This window comes from Mustela lutreola, chromosome 8, assembly GCF_030435805.1.
Source record: "Mustela lutreola isolate mMusLut2 chromosome 8, mMusLut2.pri, whole genome shotgun sequence".
Classification (NCBI taxonomy): Eukaryota; Metazoa; Chordata; class Mammalia; order Carnivora; family Mustelidae; genus Mustela; species Mustela lutreola.
The window spans coordinates 2,120,145-2,143,952 of record NC_081297.1 but is presented as its reverse complement, the minus strand read 5'-3'; the positions used below and the strand labels follow the sequence as shown (position 1 = coordinate 2,143,952).

The 23,808-nt window shown below is 57.6% G+C and overlaps 1 protein-coding gene across 2 annotated transcripts; it reads right to left on the bottom strand.

The window, feature by feature from the left end:
• Window positions 1–701: 701 nt before the first annotated feature.
• GTPBP4 (GTP binding protein 4) lies at window positions 702–19,098 on the bottom strand. Of its 2 annotated transcripts, XM_059183678.1 has the most exons (17): window positions 18,968–19,098; window positions 18,028–18,198; window positions 15,065–15,168; window positions 14,848–14,984; window positions 13,948–14,048; window positions 12,296–12,388; window positions 11,373–11,564; window positions 11,226–11,291; window positions 9,074–9,163; window positions 8,218–8,328; window positions 6,978–7,055; window positions 6,657–6,708; window positions 6,173–6,273; window positions 5,038–5,235; window positions 3,915–3,980; window positions 2,104–2,247; window positions 702–1,336 (listed from the first exon to the last, which is right to left on the bottom strand). In XM_059183678.1, the coding sequence occupies exons 1-17, from the start codon at window positions 19,013–19,015 to the stop codon at window positions 1,184–1,186; spliced, it is 1,905 nt and encodes a 634-aa protein (XP_059039661.1). In that variant the 5' UTR covers window positions 19,016–19,098; the 3' UTR covers window positions 702–1,183. The 2 variants fall into 2 exon arrangements, with proteins under 2 accessions (XP_059039661.1, XP_059039662.1); XM_059183679.1 differs by lacking the exons at window positions 18,028–18,198; window positions 18,968–19,098 and adding an exon at window positions 15,936–17,196.
• Window positions 19,099–23,808: the final 4,710 nt, after the last annotated feature.

Sequence of the window (23,808 nt, the reverse complement as noted above, 5' to 3'; positions counted from 1 at the left end):
CAACGATCTAAACCTAGAATCCTAACCTTTGGGGGACAAGGTCCTCACCACCCCCTCTAGCCCACACAAGCAGCCACAGGAACACACACACCGCCTGCCCCGGGGCAAGGAGTGCTATGTGAACACCAAAGCCACAAGGGATAAAACTGACCCAAACTGATGGATTTGCCAGCCAAGCCCTTCCCCGCAAGACGCAGCCTCCCGAGAGACCCGAGCTGCAGAACGGCTCCGCAGCTGTGATCCCCGCACAGAGATGGTTCCTGTCTCCCCAGCACCACGTGCATTTCAGCTTCTCTTAAATGAATCTTTTTCAGCACACGTACTCGGGAATCCGACTTTACACCCCCAAAACACAGCACTTGTTAGACACGCCTGTAAGAAAACTACGACACGTGAGGGAAGCCTGAAGATGGCCGCTCGGCACACACCGAGGAAGCGCCACACTGTGACTGCGGGTGCGCGGGCGGCCACGTGGGCTTCTACGGAAGCGGGGGTGGGCTGTGCTTCGCTGGACCACGCTGGTCTCTTCACACAAGCAGAAGAGGTCACGCTCGGCTGCCGCACTGCGCAACATCTTACCCCACGAAGGGGTAAGATTTGTTCTGAAAACAAATGAGTTATTTTTTTTTTCCTTTTTATTTTGCCAAACTACAGTGATTTATAACTAAACAACAACAAAAAACTAAATCAACCGAAACGACTTTCTTTCAGCGGTTTATTCTGGATGAGCTAGTTGCAGACAGATTACAAGGGTACTCACATCGCGGAGAAAGGACTAGAAAATCATCTAGCACAGGCGCTGGCTCTTAGTAGGCCGGCTGGCGGCCTGTGTCCCCAAGCAGAGGTGTTCTCTCCTCAAAAAAGACCCGATGCACATGAACCAAAGTTCCCTCGGTTGCAGAAAGGAGTAAGATTTTTCTCCTTCAAAACACACATTCACGTCAGTCAATCTTTCCAGTTCTGCAGACCTGAAGCGATCAGAACTCCCTAAACACAGAACCCACCACGCCCTCAGAAGACCAGTGCTGGGGCAGCACCAACGTCCGGCAGCCGCGCACCCTGCAGACAGCGAAGCAGGCAGAGCTCCGGATGTCCTCACTCTCTGCAGTCTACAGGCCGGGACCCCCCACCAGAAAAGGCCGGGCCCCCCCGCCCTGCCAGAATGCCGCCGCGGCGGAGGCCGCTACCGCCGGTCCTTCTTCCCAGCTTTCCGCTTTCCGGAGAGCAAGTGCTTGGGTTTCATATCGAACACGTGTCGGTCGGCTTCCCCCTTCTTCCCCAGGCGGTTCATCTTCTTCTGCGCACTCTTCATCATAGTTTTGGCTTTTTTCACCATCTGCAGAGCACAAGAACACACAACACACATTAACTCCCAAGTGTCTACACGCCTGTCGCGACCGGCCAGCAGTCTGTTTCCATGGCCCACATCTCTTCTGTGAGGAGAAGCGCTGACGAGTCGAGTCTGTCGCTGCACTTTGCCCTGGGACCCAGGGGCTGCAGAGCTCGACCCTGTGCCCGCGAGGACGGGAACAACATTCTGTCTAGACAAGTCCTGCGCCCAGCAGGAACCGGAAGATTGGGCCCATCGGCTATGGCTCCCTCTTACACAAACAAGAAAACAGAGTCAGCCCACGAAACCAACCGCTCCCATGTGACGAGCGGCAACAGGTCTTACTAAATCCAGGTATCGAGAAGATGGAAATCTCCAGGCTTCCATCAAGTAAACGGTTTGCCAGTTCATATACACTTTCTCCTGTACCCGAACTTTCGAAATGCCAAAAGTAACCATTTCTGTGTTTATTTAATAAGAAAAGCTTCAGTGAAAGAGTCTGTATATATCCAATGTCGTTCCCAAAAGACTGACCACAACCACCCCTGGAGGGCTCTGGGCCCGGTTCTGAGCAGAGTCCTAGGACACCATGCTTCCGCCACCCACGGGAGGACAGCACTAGGGCAAGGGTCCAGAGTGCCGAGCTGGCCTCTCGGGGGGCACCGGTCCCCACCTGTGGCCCCTGACCTCGGAACGACAGCTGCAGGGCATGCCTGAGTCCATGAGCCACCAACAGAGGCCCCTGCTTTCTATCGCACATCAGAGGGACTAACCTTGACGTCCCGAAGGCCAGACACATCCCGTGGAGGCCGAGAGCAGCTGCGGCTGCGGGCTACAGACGGGGGTGGGGCAGAGTCCTCCCGCTTCCTCTTCCTGGTAACGCTCCGGGACCTCCTGGCCTGGACCGCGTAATGGGCCTGGAAAGCACGAATGTGGTCACACACACGAAATTACACTGACAAGGGGACAGGACACTCGAGAGTTCTGAAAGACGCGACTGAACAAGCTACAGCTCTTGGGACATTGTGTTAGTCACCGGCCGAATGCTCCTTCCCACTCGACCGCCGCTTTATGTCACGGATGGGGGTTTAACTCCGTCAGAGAGCATCCACTACAAGCCGGCCGCGCCACGACGTTCTCCCACACCGCAGATCGGGAGACTGACAGCCCAGCTTCTATTTCAGATGTAGTGTTCTCTCCTCTCCAGCTCTGGGGTTACCACAGGAGGCAGCCCCCAGAAAGCTCCAAGCTGAGGTTCAGCAGACACGGTGACCTCCCCTGGGCAGGAGCCCTGCTCGACAGGCGCAGAGGCCGGCAGCCAGCGCGGCTCAACCCTCACGCACACTCGTCAACAGAATGCTCCGCGCGGACATGGCACTCGCACGCTGATTAAAAGCCGAATTAGTCTAACCCTTCGGAAAAGAGCTTTAACACATTATCTTTTGATTTTAGTTATTTTAATTCGGGAACCTGTTTTAATAAAATAATCTGGAATACAAAAAAGTTACTTTATACAAAAACATATATGCTCCAGAGGTGCCTGGGGAGCTCAGACAGTTCAGCTCAAGTCATGATCTGGGGGCCCTGGGGTCGAGCTCAGCGTTGCGCTCCGTGCACAGCAGGGAGCGAGCTCCCGATTCTTCTCCCTCTGCCCCCGCCCGATCTGCTCATACAGACTCGCTGTAAAATAAATAAAATCTTAAAAAAATATATATGCTCCAGCATCATTCACCAAGGAAAAAAATCAGAATTCCAATAGTTACGTGACATACATTTTAATGGCTGGGCCCCGGGAAGAGTTCTGAACTACTCACAGCCTAAACTCCTCTCATGGCGGACAGACTCAGTAAACCCTCATACATCTATGTGGTCACTAAGCTGAAGCCAAGACGTGAAGACCCAAGTCACCAATATGAAAATTCAAGTTAAAAATTAAAAAAACAAGTTTATGTTTTGTTCTCTGACAGTCTAACTTGTATTTTCCCAGACACAGATTACTTCTACTGTATTGTACGTTACTTACACGCCACTGCGTATTCTGAGTTGACACCCAAAAAGGTGTACCCTGCATGTCCGTCTAGATCATTTCTGTGCGCTACAAACACAAGTGATTTTTTTCTTTTGTGGTTTTGGTAGCTTTCGTATTTTTCGTTAACCGGGAATGGAAGACGATGTAGGCACGAATACGACAAAAAGCTGACAAAAATAAGAAAAGGAACAAAAACAAAAAGAAAAACCAAACCCCAAAAAACATGCGTGCACTGGGGCCGGCCCACAGGCAGGGTCCCATGAAGCGTGCCCGGCGTCCCTCCACTCCCGCTGCGGGAACAAGAACAGACGCTGAACACAGCGTCTGCACCACCCGCAGGGGCCCCGGAGCCGAGTGCTCTGAGCGGTCCGAGGGGCCCCAGACAGCGGTGGGACAAGCGCGTTCAGCTCTCAGTCAGCACCTCCATGCTGAGCTCGACACACGCGCTCCCAGGTCCCCTCTCTTCTGTAACCAGCTCTTCCAGCCCCGGATTTCGAAGAGCTGGTGTCCTAAGGCTGAGCCATCTGTGCCCCAGGACCATCTCCACGCACTTACATTGTCTTTGTCATCCATGTCCACACCAAGACTGCGCATCTCATCCTCCAAGACTTTCCGCTGAACCTGGGCGTGGGGGAAAGGAATTTAAGCAAAGTCACTTTGATGGAATGTTTAAAAAAGAGATCGAAGGGAAAATGTACCTTTTACAATGACCTACAATACATTTCTTCTAGGAATTAAGTCTTGTAATCGAGCTCATGTCCGTATTTTTAAACAGGCACTAAAGCTGCTGAAACCAGCACCTCCCAAGCAGTGGCCACGGATAAGACGACATACATGCCATGTCCTTGGATTCCGCACAACTCTGCGGGGGGTCTCTGTGAGCAGGGTCCCTGGCGCTGAGGTCACATGATGTGCCCCAAGACGCAAACTCCAGCCACAGCATCTCCTTCCAAACCCACCGAGCCCCACAGGGGACACAGACAGACGGCCCATCTACCAGGAACCACTCACTTGCCATCTCCTGAAAACAGTATCTCAGACACACTTCATCCTTTACGAGGTGTCTGCAACGTCACTGTTCCCTTCCACTCCTGTCACACTTTAGCTGCCCCACACACCATCCTGTCTACCACACCCTGTGGTCTCAGGGTGCCACAGCACCTGGCCTCTCTGCCGCCCTGGCGAACACAGGAGAGAAAACTCCTACAGAGACGGGACTGAGACCGGAAAGAATTCTCATACCATTCGAACCGTTCGTGCCTAAAGTGTGACCCCCCCTTCCTAACCTGTCACAGGAGCCAAGAAACTGTCCACGGACTTCAGCCGGACTGGCTCAGGCTTCTGTAAGATGAACCCTGACTCGCACAGAAAATAAGCAACAGGAACAGGGTGGCTGATGGCTTTCCTGCCACAAATCTCAAACCACCACCTCACTCTGTTCGGCTGCAAAGAAGCTGCCTCCAACAGTGCGGAACCCAGAAGTCACGAGGAAAGGGGGCCGTCGGCAGAATCCGGCTGACCGGGGCTCAACCCACCTCCAACACCGGTACCTGTCGACAGTACAATGTATGTGCAATCCCACAGCCCCATCTGGGATGAAATGTCACTTGGCAACGGCTGTGCGAGAACCCGACACCCACGGGAGCTGGTCCTGGCACTCTGGAAACACAGAACTTGCCTTCTTAGCGGTCCGTGGCATCCTGGGGCCCTGTGTGTTCTTCTCCTTGGACTGCAGAATTTTCAGCTTCTTTTTCTCCCGAATTTGCTTCGCCAGCCGGCGGATCTCCCCCATCTCCTCATCCTCGCTGTCAGACTCGCTGTCGTACTCGCCTGCTGCTGTCCTGAGTTCTTCTTCTTTTTCTAATTCTTCTAATTTCTTTAAAAAGAATTGTCATTAAACACAACAGTGAAAACTCCCAAGTGTAACAATATTCCTACAGGAGCTCAGTTCCCCTCGGCCTCTCAGGGGGCGATGGGCGCTGCACTCGGTCCCACGCAGGGACGCCCAGCTCACCCCCCAGCAGTGAGCCCACAAACCCCAGGAGCCATCCGGTGCCAATCCCTCTTTGCTGACGATTACTGCAGACGTCAAGGTGAAATACGCAACCATTACCCCCCTCACTCCCCAGCACGCCCCTCCACCGCACGTGTGTACACACACACACACACACACGCGAACACCTCCTGCTGTAAAACTAGAAACATCAATGTGAGCTGATATGTGACTGTAACACTCCCTTTATCCATTCTAAGTCCATCCCTAAACACAAACGCCACCGCTGGCTACACAGTTAATAAGAAACCGGTTATGAGAGCGCCTGGCGGGCTCGGCCTGTGGAGCGTGCAACTCCTCATCTCGGGATCCTGAGTTCAGGCCCAGCGCGGGGGTTGGAGATTAAAGGAGCCCATGACCGGGTTCCTGGGGCTGGAGTGTGGGCCTCAGTGTGCAAATGAAGGAGCCTGCCCAGCAGAGGACAAAGGCTTTAAGAAAGATTCCGTTTTCTGAAGAAAAAGAACCCGCGAAGAGATAGCAACAGGAGGGAGCCGCCGCCAAGGAACAGGGCTCCAGGAGGCAAGAGCGGGTCCAGTAGGAGGGCGGGGAGCTCGCAACCCACGGAGCGCACCTGCCCCACAAAGGAGCAGAGCCCTGGGGTCTCCAGGACCCTCGGCAGGAGAGGCCATTGGTGGTGGGGTGGGGAGGCTCACGGTGTAGAAGGAACACAGGCGACACGTCCAGACAGGCCACCGGCCATGCTGATACCTTCACGGTCACGTAAGGAATAAAATCACACAGTTCAGCGAGTGACACAGACCTGCATGATGTCAGGATCAATATAATCCGCTACGTTGTGGCCTTCCCAGATCTCTGGTATCTTGTCGTATTTCTCGGAGGAATTCATCAGATCCCAGTATTCTGAAGCAGAAAAGAAAGGTTGTGTTTACTACAGTTTTTAATACCTTCAACCACGATGTGCCCAAAGTGACTTCTCACACCCGCCTCGCCAGGCAAACAACAGAGCCCTGGTGCCCCACCCCTAACAAAGGACACACGCCAGGGCGGGCCAGCAAGTGCCACAGGACCGTGGGCGCAGAAGGGGAGGCGAAGGCGGTGGCAGCAGCGGCAGATGCCAGCCCGTGCACCACGCGAGCTAAACGCCGCCCTCCTGAAGCCACCAAAACCTCCCGTTAAGAAGCCTCAGGGCCCAATCTCTTCTCAAAGAGGGATTCAGGTGCAGCTGCAGGACGTGCGGGCACGGAACCCTTCCGCGGCTTCCCGACCCGGACGTCGGCCCTTACTCTGAAGGTCCAAAACGTAATCGTCTCCCAGCTCCACTTCGAGGTCTCGCTCCTGCAACAGAAGGGCAGAGCTCTCCCGTCAGCTCTCGCTGGCCTTCCCGGCGCAAAACTGGGAGTCCCCTCACCGCCGGGAGGCGACCTCTTCTCCAGCCTGCCGGCCCACACCTTTAACGCCTGTGAGGCCCAGCTCCACGTCCCGGGGACCCCGCCACTCACACCTGCGCTCACGGAGCCTGACAGCACGGGCTCTCTGCCCTTCGTGTCATGCTCTGTGCCCGCGCCACGCACAAACGGCCCTCTGCACCCCTGAAGCAGACCTACCCGCTTCCTCCTGGGCTCCCCGATGTCCATTCTCTTCCTGCGTGCCACCACTCCCTCGGGGATGAAAGGGGGCCTCTCCTGAGGGGACAGCACCAGAAAGAGTTACGGAAATACGTTGCTGAATGCAAAAGGAACATGAGAGAAAAAGCAGAGGCACGCACCTCTCTGCAAAGTCAGACCAGTTCCAATCCCACAGACCACTGAGCAGAACCGCAGGGCCAACTGGGCAAGGAAACAGGAAGACTCCATACCTGATCCAAAGTCTATCTATTTAAAAAAGATTTTAGGGGGCGCCTGGGTGGCTCAGTGGGTTAGGCCGCTGCCTTCGGCTCGGGTCATGATCTCGGAGTCCTGGGATCGAGTCCCGCATCGGGCTCTCTGCTCAGCGGAGAGCCTGCTTCCCTCTCTCTCTCTCTGCCTGCCTCTCCATCTACTTGTGATTTCTCTCTGTCAAATAAATAAATAAAATCTTAAAAAAAAAAAAAAATAATAAAAAATAAAAAAATAAAAAAGATTTTAGGGGCGCCTGGGTGGCTCAGTGGGTTAACGCCCCTCTCTGCCTCCGGCTCAGGTCATGATCCCGGGGTCCAGGGATCGATCCCCGCATCGGGCTCTCTGCTCAGCGGAGACCTTCTTCCCCCACCCCCCTCTGCCTGCCTCTCTGCCTACTTGTGATCTCTATCAAATAAATAAAATCTTAAAAAAAATTTTTTTAAATAAACAAATAAAATATTTTATTTACTAATACAACAGAGAGAGACAGCACAACCAGGGGAGTGGCAGGCAGAGGAAGAAGCAGGATCTCCACTGAGCAGGGAGCCCAATGCTGGACCCCAGCAATAGCAAGAAAACCAACAATAAAAATTTTCCTAAAGACTGATTTAGAGAGCGAGCACAGGTGGGAGGGGCAGGGAGAGAGAATCTCAGACTTCGGCTGAGTGCGGACCCCGCCTCCAACAGCAACACGGGGCTTGATCCCACAACCCTGAGGACTGCGCCCTGAGCTGAACCCGTCTCAGACGCTTCACCGCTGCTGCCATCCGGTGCCCAGAAACCCAACAATGTTAAGGAATGTGACACCCCTAGGACTTTTACAAGCTTGCTTACACACAGAAAGAACGGAAGGACGAACGAGACGTTACCAATATGTCAGGGCACGTGACGTCATGTTACTCCGCGTGACTGTGCGGCGCCCGAGAGCCCTGCGTGAGCCTTGCAGGCTCGGGAAGGCCAACCTCACCTTGTCGTCTCTCTTGCTGGGCATGGCCAGATGCAGCCTGTTCAGCACCTCGTTCACCTTATTTCCTTTCATTTTGGTTTCAACTCGATGAGCCAGGAGCCTGTCACAAGCCTGAGGTGAGGGAACAGGACCAGGCTTTCAAGCATCCTGCCTCCGGGGCCGGACACGGGGGTGCGGGACAGGAACCAGCTCCCCCCACCCCCGCTCATCAGCAGACCATGTTCCAAAGCTTTAGACCCCGCCATGTGCTTTTCCTCGGGAGTCCCAGCAGCTACTGCTGTCCTGGGGATCACCCCAAAGTCCACGTAAACCCCTGGAGCAGACCACATGCTCAGGAGGGAGCAGGCCACCAGCCCAGGCAGCATCCCGAGGCAACATTCCACGGTCCCTCCAGGCCTGCCTCAGGCCACCAGCGACTCATGCTGTGCCCCCAGCCAGGTTCACGGCACCCCCCTGGACTGGGATTAGAGCACCAGAGCCAAGTCAACCACAGCATCAGTCCGGCCTAAGTGATCAGACTTGCACCTGAACCCAAGAGGAAACGTCTCTCTCTGTGTTCCTCTTGCTCATTGGACATCCGCCCAAGTCCGCCCAAGTGCCGTGACAGTACGGCTCCTGCAGGCCTCCTGCCAGATCCGGAAGGACAGCGGCAGCGGAAGAAGCAAAGCCACCCATGCAGGACCTCAAGCCCTGCGTTCAACCGGACGGGCGGGGACCAGGCTCAGTGCTGTGCACAGGCTCTCCTGCCCGGCCGCCTCGAGGGCTCCCTGCCCACAATGCTTGCAGAGAGCGCTTCCTTCCCCCATACGGACTCCTCTGACGACAAAGGCCCTAAAGGGAAGCACGAAGCACTGACCTCTGTTTTCACTTGCATGACCCCCTCCTCCGTCAGGGTGCTTGTCTCAACCACGGGAAATCCTGCAGCCTGCAAATCTGCGAATATTTTCTGGGAAGACAAAAGAAAAAACGAGAGAGCATTGTCTATGTCCACTTCCCCATGACTGATTCCGTTCTTCACACGGGCATCGTGAATGCCAGCTGGCGCGTCCGTGGTTCGTGTCTAAACGCATCCGACGGACACTTCCCCAAATGCTGATCTTTCCCTACATTATTCTGTGATTAAGAAAATAACCATTACCAGGAAGATCAACCCAGACTAGGAAGCAGACCAGAGGCTCCCTGGAGCCTAGTTCTCTGCGATATCATCTTCTAACAAGGAACCCAGCAACATCAACCTACAGAATTTCTTTTTTTTTTTTTTAATGAAAATATTTTATTTATATATTTGAAGACAGAGATCACAAGTAGGCAGAGAGGCAGGCAGAGAGAGAGGAGGAAGCAGGCTCCCCGCTGAGCAGAGAGCCCGATGTGGGGCTCGATCCCAGGACCCTGAGATCATGACCTGAGCCGAAGGCAGAGGCTTTAACCCACTGAGCCACCCAGGCGCCCCTACAGAATTTCTTTTAGAATGTCTTCAATGCAATTTCTAAATTAAACATTTGGCCTCTACAACCCAAGAGAATTCCTTACAAACAGCACAGAAACCTAGAAATCGCTCAATTTGGAATAAGGGGCTTTGTTCGTGCGCCTCTTCAACAGCATGCCCTCATCCAGACATGGGTCAACCCTATGACAGAAAACCGGTCACAAACAAGGCCACCACCCTCACTACGGGGTCTGACTTACCAGAAGACTCCCTCCTCCCCTGCAAAGAGCAATAGCCTTGGGGACCCTGGGGACTACCTGAATTCACAGTGACCGTGTTTACCGCACGTAAGACCAGCGACGAGCCAGAGCACCGGGCAGGCTGCACCCTCGGCTCAACCCGAGAGTACCGCTGCAATGGCATCCCTGGCCCACATGCTTTCCCATTTCGTCCAGTCTGCCTGATGACATTGCCAACAAACCACCCAGGAATGCAGCTCTTAGTACCAGGGACTCCAGAATGGAAACCAACCCCGTCACAGCAGGCAGACCACGAAACTGGGGCCTGGGCACACCTGACCTCAAAGCCCGAGCACCTTGCCTGACACTCACCCTAACATCTGAGCCTCACAACTTGACCCTCGTCTTCACCCACCCGTGCAGGCACCTAAAAACTGGAGCTCACTTATCAGGGACTGGGTCCTCTCCAACCAGGCCATGTGTACCTGGCCAGTAACTGAATGAACACAGTGCAGTGCCCAAGACACCAGCGCAGCTGCTGAAAAAACCCTCACTCTTACCGAGCACTCGGTGTCCCAGTAGTACAAGACAGGGGCACTGGGAAGGGACAGTACACCGCCTGCTGGAGACCCTCTCCGTTGAGCTGGCCAGGGACACGTGCTCCAGGAGATGGGGCCACAGTGTGGCTACCTAGTGCACTGCTCTCCAAGCACCAGGGTGACCCACCCCAGGGACGCTTCCCAGGCTTCCACCCTGCAGGCCTGGGTGTGTCCAAGAGTCCGAGAACCTCTGTACCAGGGCAAAGCTTCTCCAGGGCTGCAGCACGAGCTGTGCGGACAGCGAGGCCTAACCACCTTACCTGCCTCCAGAAAGTACAGCACACACTCTTGACTCACTGTTCTGGCAAGTTCTCAGATGCTCGTCCTTCACTCATCCCCAAGCTCGTTTCCCCACAGAGTGCGCAGCAGACACTTGATACCCACAGACCCTCCCACCTGCACCCCTGCTCTGCAGGCGCCCTCCGTGCACTGGGCCGCCTGAGGCCGGAAGAGGCAAGGCCTACCTTACGGCGCTTTGTGTGCTCTCCGGCACCAAGGTAAAACCTTCCCAAGGTTCGTGTACCAACGTGCTGAACGCACGGGCATTTCCACAGCCTCGAAGGCTGCGCAGAGGTCAGGAAAGGCCAGGTCTAGTCTGCCACCGATAACCCGCCAAGGCTACCACCTGAACTGTAAACTAAAAACCCGGGCTAGTATTGTTAAAATTCCTTCTAAACTTTGCTGGTCTGAAATGAGGTTTGTTATTAGTAGGTAAGAAATACTGAAAATGTTAAGATGACTTGCCTGATCGTCTTCAGAAAGCTCGGCGATCCTCTTCACGTCACATTTGTTCGCCACGACTATCAGAGGCTGGAACAGGGGAGGCAGACACTGAGATTACCGTCCGCGCGGTGCACGTGATACACCGGAAGCCCTGGCTGCCGCCCGTACCTTGTTGACAAACAGCGGCCGGATGTTCTGGAAGAGCTCCAGCTGCTCCTTCAGCCCGTGCCCACACTGCTCAGACAGGTCCATCACGTACAGCACGGCAGCGCGCAGGTGAGCCAGCGCCGTGATGGCCTGCATCTCAATGGTGTTCCGGTCCTCCAAAGGGTGGTCCAGGATCCCCGGCGTATCTACCACCTGACGGTCCGGTGTGTTACCCCGAGCACACGCACCCACAGACCTCCCGGCTAGCACACGCAGGAAGGGACGCAACCCCACACCAGCCCCCGGAGCCAGTACATAAGACAGGTCTCCCACTGACCAGAATCAAATAAGCCTTAACGTGCAGAGAAAGGGGGGATGGCTGGACCCCACAGAGGTCACTGAAGAACTAGCCAAAGACCTGGAGAAAAGGACTCCTCTTTTTTTTTTCTTTCTAGCATATGCCAAACTATGCCAAACACAGGGACTGAGCTCCTGAGCCGGACGCCGAGAGCCACGCGCTCTCCCGACTGGGCCAGCCAGGGGCCCCGACCGAGCAGAACAGAACAGCAACAGGCAAACATGCCCCTGTGTTAGGAACAGCTTCACCGTTTATGAAATGAAATTCTACTGCTCCAAACTTTTTAACGGCTAACACACGTCCTTCGTATTAACAGGGTCCGAGACCACGAGGGGGCTGTTAACACCAGCGGACGTCCGCACAGGCCGCCGGCTGCTGCCCTGAGCCGCCCTCAGGCAGCCGGGAAGCCCGGAGTCTTCTCCGCAGCGGCGCTCCTGGTGGCCCCGAGAATCTCCCACCTCCTCGGAGTCCCCCCCCCAGCGCACTGGAATTAGGGAGACACTCCCGTTCTTCGGGGGTCCCTGAAGTCCACCCCCATGAACAAGACCCGGGACGCGAGCTCCGCGTCTGAGGTGAGGGCGCTCACCTGCCAGCGCAGGTACTTATAATCCATGTGCCCCACAAACAGGGACTTGGTCGTAAACGCGTAGGGCTGGACATCCACATCGGCTCTCGTCACCTAAAACACAACAACCATCTTCCCAGTCACACAAGTTCCATACCTCATTTCCCCTTGAGAAGGTCAACGTGGCACCTACGGGTTACTGAGACGAAGGATTTTGGCATTAAAACAAGAGCACACAAGGAGAGAGACCCAGCACAATTACACCGCCGGGGACAGAAGCTGCTGCTGACAGACGGACAGGTTCCACCCACTTCCTCCCGCCACCGGGTCAGGACAGAAACGGTCCCCATCAGACAGGAGGGAGGTGGGGGGGCCACCAGCCTGGAGGGTGTCCGTCAGCTTGTGCTCTGATGCACCCTGGGCCCGGGAGTGCCCCACAGACTCGCTGTGCAGACAGAAATGCCCTACCTGCACGGCTGACACAGGGCCCACCAGCCACACGTCCCTACCAAGACTCGGAAAGTAGTCAGTGCACCTGAGGGACTCAACGGTTTATTGGTTCCATGTAAGAAACCGAGTGGCTCCCAAGCACTTGGACCATTGGCTCGGGCACCACAGAGCCGCGGCCTGTCACGTCAGCACAGCTGGGGACCAGAGAGAAACCTGCAAACGGGCTGCGAGCAGAAGTGCTCCTGGTGCGCACATCCACACCTGCTCCCGACCGGCACCCGAGCTCCTGCGGGCGTGAACGGACCTTCTGTTTCATTTACTCATGAACCAATACTACTTTCCACAAGATGTGTCCGTGTGTTTTAGGAAGAGTGTGCACCCAAGGGCATGAGAGGGAGAGGCGGAGGGAGAGAGGGAGACTCTCAAGCAGACCCCGCACTGAGGAGGAGCCGGATGGCGGGCTCGACCTCATGACCGTGAGATCACGACCTGAGGCGAAATCAAGAGTCAGACCCTTAACTGACCGAGTCACCGGGGCGCCCCTTAAATGAGGTTTCTACGATGTTCAGGTCCCCGGAGCTCAGCTAAGCTGTCCTGAAGCGCCAGGTCACTGTCCTCAAGTCCCACGAATAGACTTGCTCAAGGACATGGCAACCCGGCCACTCCCCACGACGGGGACCAAGTACCTTCTGTGACCAGTGACCCATCAAGCAAGGGGACACCCAGGAAATATCTCAGGAAGTCCAATCCAGCAACTGCGGCCTGTCCATCCACACCGGCTGCCCCGGCATCGCCGCTCCCAGACTATGCTCTCTGCGTGTTAACAAACCCACTCGAATGTCGTGAATCCCGAAGAAACTTATCAACACACACCAAAATACACAATGTTTTCCACAACAGCAACACAAATGTGGATTCACACAGCTTCAGTCCTCCCCTCCAGTAAAGGGTAGTGTATGCCGAGGGCGGCACTGACTCAAGGACTGGTCGGCCAGCCGGACTCCAACCCACAGGGACAGGACACAGCAGGCCTCGAGCCTCAGGTCCTTGGTCACTTGCTTTATCCCCAGGCGCAGACTAACCTTATTTAAAGATTTTATTTTTCAGACAGAGAGACAGTGCATAAGCAGAGGGAGAAGCAGAAGGAGAGGCATTCAGAAGCCCGACACGGGGCTCATCCCAAGACCCCGAGATCATGATCTGAGCCACAAGCAGACACTAACCTTATTGATGAAGCTGGACTTGCCGACATTCGGGTACCCGCACAGGAGCAGCGTCCTCGTATTTGGGTCAATAGTCGGCAGACGGGACAGATGCTGGCGCACTGTGGGAGATGCACATTACAGGCACTTAATTTCGTAAGAACAAGGGAAGAAGTCAAACTTCGCGATCTGCTCCAGGAAGCTGTGCTCCCGGGCCGTGGCTCACGAAGCCCGTTTCAACAGTTACAGTGCGAGTCGACAGAAAACACACACATCCTCCGCTAATCCGGAACTGTCTTCTTACATAAACTACCGCGTAAGAAACCGGGGCAGCCGCTGCACGCTGACACGTACCGCGAAGCTTTTCCTGACGACTGATTTACCCGAGGGCGCACACTCGCACACGCCGAGCTGGGGACAGGCAGGGAAGAGAATCCCAAGCGGACCCCCGCCCCACTGAGCATGGAGCCCAAACCGGGACTTAATCCCATGACCTTGAGATCACGACCTGAGCTGAAATCTAAAGTTGGACGCGTAACTATCTGAACCACCCAGGCGTCCCATGGTGCAATTTTTTGTAAAAATTTATATTATCAATAGGTTAAAACTATGGGTCATTTTAGTTTTTACGTATTTTCTTGGTATCTCCCTGTGATTTATAGCGCATGTGCCTTACGCACGAAATACGAAAAACAAATTCTCTTAACAGGACTAGGTATGTATAAGCATTTTAACTCCTAGCTACTTTTTCAATAATAACTAGCCTGTCAGAATTTCTGATAGGCTAGACAGGGAAAAGTAATCCGACCCTGTTAGTCTAAAAGAAAACAAAACCAAATATTCCGAACAGGAGTTCTTGACAAGAACCAGGCCGCGGAAGCGCACACGCCGCCGGCGCTCCCGCTCCCGCAGCACAGGCACCTTGCTCCAGATACTCCAGACTCTGCTTCTGCCTCCGGATGATGGTGCACATGCGCCCCAGGGCTGCGCGCTTCAGCTGCTTGCAGCGGTACAGAGAGTCTCCGTACTTCATGAGCCGCACGTAATCTTTAGCCACACTTAAATAAAAACAAATACGTGAGATGCTTTTCACTTTGGGCAATGGTTTGAAAGGTACTGTATTAAGAAAATACCTTACTTGTCCACTAAATTTTTGGCAATATTTATCTGTCCTAGAGCCAACTTGTAATGATCCTTGTCATAGAGAATGTTCATCAGATCAGCATAAAATGGATGGATGTCCTAGAACAGAAACACAGCGAGCAGTTTTTGGCACAGGCTTCTCACCCCGATGTCAGGACTACTTGCAGAATAATTTCCTGGGAAAGTACCTCCCACCTTCCCTCTCTCCACGACCCCCCAGATCTTCCCCCCGCCCTCTCTCCTGATGACTCTTTAGTTCTCTGAGGAAACATCTCAGTGAGCTCAGGGGTCACTGCTGCCTCGGCTGCCCACTTGGCCTGGGCCCAAGACTGTGCCCCCTTCACCCTTATCCACAAACCCAGCCGATTCTCCATCTGTGCACCAGACTCGCCCCCCCCCAAGACCCGAACCCAGGCCTGCAAACATGCTGTCACCGCCCCCCAATCTGAATGTCTGCGGCCCCTGGTGCCCACAATCCTTCTTACGCCTTTGTCCCCCTCTTGGCAACCATCACGAAGAGAGGCTCCTTCCCTCCCTGGAACCCAGTCTGGTCAGAACAGTCTCCACCAGCCCACCCAGACAGCTCATCAGACCGGCCCTGCCCCAAAGTCCCTTCATCTCTGCAGAGCTCTGCACAGCACACAGCTGGCCACTCACACTTCTTCTTCTTTTTTTTTCTTTAGATTTTATTTATTTATTTGACAGAGATCACAAGCAGGCAGAGAGGCAGGCAGAGAGAGGTGGGGAAGCAGGCTCCCTGCTGAGCAGAGAGCCCGATGCGGGGCTCGATCCCAGGACCCTGAGACATGACCTGAGCCGAAGGCAGAGGCTTTAACCCACTGAGCCACCCAGGCACCCGCACTCACACTTCTTGATGCTTTCTATCCAAAGGGCCTCCAGCTCTTGTGGCCTCGTGCTCCTACCCAACACCCAACATCAGAGTTCCCGGGAGCACTTTTCTGTCCTCACTCACATCCTGGGTGACCTCACGTGGATCTAAGTGCAGGGACATCTCCAGGCCAGACCTCAGATAAAGCTCCAGACCACATGCCCTTCTGTGTGACGTCTCACCCACATTTCGATCAACGCATACAAACCACCCTCTTCCTCCTCAAACCCTCCACGTTCCCGCGTGCACGGATGGCCACAGCACGGTCACCGGTGCTCAAACCCACTAGTTCCTCCTCCCAAGCACTCAACTCTTCAGCTCCGCCAGCCGCGTAACGCAGTGCACCAACCTTCCGGCGGTCTCCTACCCCACGGGCCACTCATCCTCTACAACGTAAGTCAAAGCTCGGTTCGTCCCAGGGCCAACCTGGAAGGCTTAAGACGAACACAAGCACCCGCTGGCTGGAGACACATCCGCTCTGACCCACCTGCAGCCTCCCCCTCTCCACACCCGGCCCCAGCGCGCCTGGTCTTCCTGCTCCTGGAAGACATCACGCTGCGTCCCTCTGGGCCTCTGCACTTGCTGCTCCTGTGGCCTCAGTGCTGTTCGGGATCGGCCGCACGGCTCACCACCTCGCTGCTCTCAGGCCCTGCTACAGTCTCCGGGCTCTCCTCACTCATCCGCCGTGCCGTGGATCTCCACCTCGGTTACCACCTTGCCCCTCACCAGACAAGCCCAGGGCCTCGATGCCTGCTGTGCTCCCGGGGCCTGAACAGATCCCCAGACACGCAGCTGCTCTCACCTCCTACTCCAAAATTCTTCTCAGAGAGCTCACTCTAGTTTAAAAAGCGCAGGGGGCAGCTGGGTGGCTCGGGTAAGCATGTGACTCTTGACCTCAGGGTAGCTCAGGACCTCAGGGTGGCGAGACCGAGTGTCACGTCCACACGGGAGTGTGGAGCCTGCTTCAGATTCTCTCTCCTTTTCCTCCCCAACCCCTCGGGGAAAAAAAAGGTAACAGAATGTTCACAAGTTTAAACTTCTACTGTATAAAAAAATACCAAGGAGAAAAAAGATCAAAGTTCTTACTAAGAACTACAGAAATCGGGGACTAATTAGTTCACGGCATTTTGTTCGCTCAGATCAAGTGTTTCGGAGTATCACACCGGTTTTCAAAAACCTCACCGTTCTGTTTCCCACCAGGGAAGTTCTAGGGTACCCGCCCTCGCCCCAGGAACTAGTCTCACGCTCAGTGGCCCGTATGGAGCACCTCAGCCCCGTCCGCCGGCGGAAGCCTCTACTCTTAGTTTAGACGCATGTGTAGTTGCTCAAACGAACCATCACCACCTTAAACACAGAAGAAACTCCTGTCACACAGACCAGCTTCCCCTCTGCCTGAAGCCAGCTTCACAGACCATTTTGGGAAGCGGCAAATGCAGGCTCTCACCCTGGACTGCTGACCCCACCCCACGTCCTTTACTACCTCAATCCCCTTGCAGCGGTGTGACCCCACACAGTGACCTCGTAAGCAGCGTCGGCTCCTGCTTTCCCAGCTTCAGCAATAAGCAGACTCGACTCTGCCGCGGAGCGAAGGTTTCAACTGCCTTCGCTCAAGGCGCGAATCCCTGCTCCCCACACGACCTCCTCTCAGCAGTCGCAGAGCCCGTGCGGACCTGGCCGTCCCGGGCCCACGAAGCGACAGGATCACAAACGGTGGTGGACCTCGGGCGAATGAGGTGACCCGAGGCCACAGGAAGACCACCCAAGCCAGGGAGCTGCCAGATTCACAGCGACAGCGCTGAGAGCTTGGGCGGCCACCTGCCTGTCTCGGGGTGACAGAGAGAGCCCGAGGAGACAGCTCCGGGCCTCTCAGGGGGTGTGACGGGGACAGAAGAGTACCACGGAGTCCGACTGCTGTGCTCTGCTCACGCTGGGCCCCGAACTCACTGCAGTCTGACAAGCGAACCGCCCCTTTCTTTCCGTATTTGTTGAGACGTGCACGAACCGGCCATCGACACCAGTTACCTGCTGGCTCACGTTCACGTCACCACCTGCGTCCCCGAGTCACTTACATCCAACTTGGGGAAATCGGTTAAGATCTGGGAGAGCCTGTCATGGTAATTCTGCTGAGTAAATTTGACCTTCCTCATGTAGAAATGTCTGATGCGGTGAATCTGGTAGTGTTTATGGATCACCGTGGGAGTCTTCCGCTGCGTCTTCGATAACGTCAGGTCAATAAAGTCCTGCAAGCACACGAGACGGCGCAGAGATGCCCACTGATTATCCGCGGCCGCAAGCCTCTCGGGTCGCTAGAACAAGGGCGCGCGGTCTCACGACTCCTTGTCTAACTGGTCCTTGATCGTGTGCTCCCCTTCGATCAGGGTCAGGTTCTGGCCTTCGAAAGCCCCTTAGACGGCTCTGTCCCAGCCGCTCCCGCGGGACCCTGCTACCGCCCGCCCAGGGCCTCTCCCGCTCGGCAACTCGGGCATAACTCAGGGAAATTCGGAGACCGAAGTCCTGCAACTTCAACGCGCACATCTCTGACTTACGAAGGACGCGCGAACCCGAAGTCTACGGGGATTCCGCGAGGCCCCGGAAGTCCGCGGCCGCGAGCCCAGACCCGCCGGCGGTGCCCAGCGCGCCTGCCAGCGACGGGAGGGGCACGGACCTCAGGCCCGGGGACCCGCGCCCCCCGCCCCATCCAGGGGATTCCGTGAAGCCTCACGCGGCTCGTCCCCAAGTCCGCGGCTTCCTCACGTTCCCGACCGTCCTCCTCCCGGGCTGGGCAGGATCGCAAGGTCCGCGGAAGGTCTCTAATGCCGGAGGGGGACCCCGACCTCTGCGGGACGGACGCCACCGCCGACGCCCCCGGGTCCGGGACAACCGCTCACCCAGGAAGGCTCTGACCCGCCGGAGGACGCGACCTGAGTCCCGACCCGAAGTACAGGCTCGGGCTTTCCAGGCGACGCGGCAGGGAGAGGCGAGAGCGCACAGGCCCTCGCGGCCGCCTACCTTGGCCGACGGCACCACCGTGATCTTCTTGAAGTTGTAGTGCGCCATGCCTGCGACCCGCCACGAGGGAGCGCGGACGGGGGCCCGGACTTCCGGCGGGACTTCCGGCGGGACTTCCGGCGGGGCGGGCGGGACTTCCGGCGGGGCGGGCGGGACTTCCGCCGACGGGCGTCACTTCCGGGCGCCCCCTGCGTCCCCAGCCTCCGCTTCCGAGTCGCACGCGCCCCCGGCCGGCGGCGGGTTCCCGCGGAGGAAGTCGCTGCGATCCGCGGGGGCGGCGCGGGGAGGGAGGGGCAGGTCCGGGCGGGCCGACCCGGCTCGGGCGCGCGGGGCGCTCCGGGTCCTGGGGGCCGTCTCGGGGCCCGGGGACGGGGGCACCGGCTCCCGCCGACGCCGGACTCGGGAACGCGACGCGGCCGAACGCGCGGTAACGCGGCGGGACGGGGAGGCCCAAGCGCCGCCGCTCCGGTCCCCGCCGGCGAGGCCGGTCCGGGCCCGCGTCCCCAGGCCCGTCGAGGCGGAGCGGCCGCCGCGAGCCCCGACGGCGCCCGAGTCCTGCCGGCCGGGGTCCCGCGCCCGCCCCCGGCCGTCCCCGCTCGGTGGGACCGTCGCGGGTCGTCACCGTCCGGCCCCGCCGCCTCGAGCCCCGGCCTGTCCGCGCGCCTCCGCCCCGCCCCGCTCCCGGGAGTCCCCCCGGAGCCGCCGGCTCGGGGCCCCGCTCGGATCCCTCCGACGGCGCGGACGCTCCCGTCTCCGCCGCGCCCCGGCGCTCCGCGTCGGCTGGGAGGTGCCCCCGGCGCCCCCGGCGCCTGCGGAAGGGCCGGCTCGGCGGGTCCCGGGTCGGATACTCGCACGGCCGTCCGCGGGGGCGGGTGCTCCTCCCTGCCGTGCCCCGAAGGGCCCTGCGCCCGGCTGCCCCCGGACGGCAGGAGCCGGGCTGACCCAGTCCTGGGAGGGCGAGACGGCGCCGCGGGCCGCCGTGAGCTCAGACCCCGCACGGTTCGGAGACTCGAAGTCGCGGCCCCACAGGGGCGCGGCCTCGCCCGAGGCGGGGGGCTGCGCGTGCGTCGGGGCGTCCCGGGGCCGGGGACGCGAGCCCGCGGGTGTCCCACCGAGGGCCGGGGGGTGGGCACGTCTGCGTAGGTGCGACCCTGTGCGGCCCCGCCTGAGCCCCGGACCGCGTTAGCTCGCGCAGCTCCTGCAAGGCCCCGCGCAGCGTGGGGAAACCGAGGCACGGCCAGGCTCTCACTGCCCGCGGTCCCACGGCCCGTCCGGCGACTTGGGTCTGAGCCTGGATGGCCTGGCCCGGTGCCGCGGTTCTGGACCCGCGGCCATTCTGCTGCTCTGCCTTCTCGGGGCCTTCGAGCAGGTCCTGTCACTTTTGCATTCAGCCCTTGGTTGAGAGAAAAAACAGCTGTGGACGGGGAGCAGGTGTGTTAACATGCGCGTCCGAAGAAACCCAGAGAAGCGTGTAAATCCCATCCGCGGAGAACTGACAGGTCTTTGGCATTTACTGTGCCCTCCCGAGTTTGGGATCCTATTTGCCTAAAACCATGGGCACTCGTGATGGTGGAGAGTCCGAGGCCGCTGTCCGCATCCTGGGTCTGCCCCCTGCGAGCTGCCTGGACTCTGGCCGGGACCCAGCAGCTGTTAGCCCTGGCCCCTCTTCCTGAAGTGGCCACGCGATGGCCCCTCTGAAGGATCGTCTGTGGGAACACGAAGATGTGTGCAAAAGCACAAGGCACAGGAGGAGTTAATATGGTGATCATTAACTTTTACATGAAAACTTACTTGAGTCAGCACAAGGTGATGTCCTGAGCATTGCCATAAAGTGTGGTAAATGCCGGGTTTCTTATCAGACTCTCAGTTGCCACATGTAATGAAATCATCCCTCAGAGAGTGGGGTCCTGCAGAACCTGAGTATTTGCTGCTCGCCAGGGACGGGCAGTAGCCCACAAACGAAAGAGACCCGTGAACCAGCCTGTGCTCTAATGCGTCTGTGGGTGTGACATGGGAGAGGGGCCATGGGAACACCAGGCCACGCGCCAGCAGCTGCCCAGCTGCCCGGCGGGTCTGTGTGCCCGAGCATCGCGGGCCCAGAGCTGCAGTCCTGTGCAGAAGTACCTCGCATGCCACACCACCCCGTGTGTTGAGAATCTAAGTCCTACCCTTCCCACCTGCACTTTGCCTGGCTGAGCATGGCTTCCTCGGGCGCAGGTGTGTGTTCCAGGCCACTAAGAGCAAGCCGCTCGCCGTGGAGAGGCTGCTGGTCTCTGGGGGCCTCTCCTCACTGACACCCTCAGTGAGGGCAGCTCACCCATTCCTGAGCTGATTCCGACCGTGTCTGGAGATGTCTGGTTACTGGGGCTCCTCAGAGAGCGAGACTTGGGGCGGCTGTAAACCTTAGCTGTGGGGGACGACCCTCGAGGGTGCCCTGTGGGGCTTCCTGGCGACTTCAGCCAGCCTTGTACTCCAAGCTCTGTTTTGTGGACGGGTCTCCTCTGTTGCACGTTCCTGTTGCTGTGATTCTGACACTGGCAGGCCATGCAGCGGCGTCTGGGCCAGGGAGGTGTGACCAGGCTTCTCGCCTGAAAGGAGACTTGGTGTGGGGATTAGTCACTCGGCCATTGGTAGCTGTCCAGTACCAAAGCGTTAGGACCCCTCCAGCGCATCTGGGGTCATGTCCCTGGGTCCCCAGAAGCTGTTCTGGCCCATGCGTCTGGCATGGACCTGTGCTGCTTTGGGCTGGTGCCTAGATGTCCCCTGGGTCTACCTAATTTCCCAAAGAGAGAGCCCCTTGGACAGTAGGGAGTGTGTCGGCCTCCCGACATTCCTCGCAGCGCCCGGGCCTTCCAGAATGGTTGGAACGGGCAGATGGAAGGCTGCAGTGGGGCCGTGACATGGGGAATCTGGCCTCGGGCTGCTCCCGTTGTCCCACTGAGCCGCACCGCGGGCGAGGGAGCATGGGACCTCGCGTGTGAACAGCCAGGGTGGGTGCCTCGGCCAGAGTGACAAGGGACATGATGGTCTTGTGTTCTGAGGCTGCAGGCCCGGATCCCAAGTAGCCTGCAGCCAGCCAGCCGGCTGCGGACCAGCTCGCTCCATGCCGACGTGCTGACGAGCTGCGCGGCCCCCGGAGTGGGCAGGAGGGCGCTTCCTTTCGTCGCAGGTATGCATCCGCCACAGGCAAGCTCTGCCCATCCGTATGGCTCCCCGTGCTTAGGTCCTGGTTTCTCCACCACAGCCTGACCCGCGGCTGTGCATCCCATGGCCTTTCAGACCTCAGGGTCCCAACCCATAATCTCCTGGTTCATGCTCTCCTGGCCCACGGTCTCCCGGGCCATGGTCTCCTGACCACGGTCTCCTGGCATGAACCAATGGTGCCTCCACTGCTGGCCCAGAGGACGTCAGCTGAGTCCGCACAGGACGTCCGTATGTGTGTGTCTTTCCGTCATGGGTGGGGTTGGTTATGAGGGAAGTTGCTGAAGGATGAAGAGGTGAAAGGTTTGCTTACCTCTGACGTGACACTAAAAAGTCCAGGGGAATTTTACTGTAATAACGTGACCTGGTGCCCCAGCCCCCTGGGACTGCTGTCACTAGCGACCACACACAGGGAGGCTGCTGAAGGACAGAAGTTCACTTCCAGCACTCCAGAGGCTGCAGGTCAGGGTCAGGGCACTGGCACGCTTGCATTCTGGCGAGGACCTTCTCCGTGGTTCCTAGGAGTCACCTTCTTGCTGTGGGCGGCGCATGGGAGCTCCTGGGGCTGAGGACCCCGTCCCGACACATGGGCTCTACCTCCTCATACCATCATTTTGGGGATTGGCTCTTCAACACATGGGTTCCGGGGGACACATTGATCAGTAGCTAGCAGGTGGGGTGTGTTACTGTAACGACGGCGTCTGCCGCTCGGGTCCGTGAGTCCTGCTGAAGTGCAGCAGCAGGACAGATGTCGTCTCAGCGTGGCCGGGGTGTGAGTCCGTTGGGGCCGCACCCTCATTCCACGCAGGGCGGTGACAGCCTCGAACCCCCTCCACAGAGGCCGCGTAACATGCTCTTCAGAGCTGCGCGGTGGGCTGAGACCGTGGGTCTGTTTCTGAGCCCTGTCCCCACCCCACGCGATCTTGGCTGAGGCGCTCAACTCGGCTCAGCTTCAGTTTCTTCGCTTACAAACTGCGGGCGGGAATCGTGCCTGCGGAGAGGGCTGGTGTGAGGCTCGGCTGTAAGCGGGAAGCATCTGTTGGGGTGCTTGGTGCACGGCAGCTGTGCGGGAAAACCTTGTCAGTGTTGCCTGGGTGCTGTCGGTGCTTGCTTAGGACAACAGTCTGAGTTTTCACTGGAGTCCATTCCTTCGGCCTTACATCACAACAGCCACACGGTGCCTCTACGATTTGCCGGGTGACGGTTGCTTCTTACCGTAGCTCGGTGAGGTGGACGTGATTGTCTCATTCTGCAGATAAGAGCGTTGATATTGGAGAGGTCGGCCGGTCTGTTTCCTGGCACCAGCTGCTGAGTGGCACAGTTGGAAACGGACCCCAAAGCCACTTTCCTCGCTGCGCTGCGTTTGGGGAGTAACTTAGCGCCTGACCTCTTTAGGGCCGCTGCTGTATTTGGTGATCCGTGGGGATGGAGGAGCGAAGGCACTGCGGGTCATGTGCTGCGAGCGACCCCACGACACTGGTGTTGACTCCAGCACGGGCTGTGTGTGTGCACGGTGGGGTCTCTTCTGGGAACAACAGGCAGGCAGGGCCGTGCTGCCTGTGCCGTGCTGCCTGTTCCTGCTGCCTGCCGTCAATAGGGATGTTTCCGTGCTTTACCTAAGGATGGTACGTGCCTCATTC

Coding starts and splice junctions, on each gene's coding strand:
- GTPBP4 (XM_059183678.1), bottom strand. CDS start 19,015: ATGGCGCACTACAACTTCAAGAAGATCACGGTGGTGCCGTCGGCCAAG. Junction 18,199..18,967: donor CGGTGGTGCCGTCGGCCAAG/GTAGGCGGCCGC, acceptor GTGTGCTTGCAG/GACTTTATTGACCTGACGTT. Junction 6,274..6,656: donor TTACGTTTTGGACCTTCAGA/GTAAGGGCCGAC, acceptor TTTCTGCTTCAG/AATACTGGGATCTGATGAAT.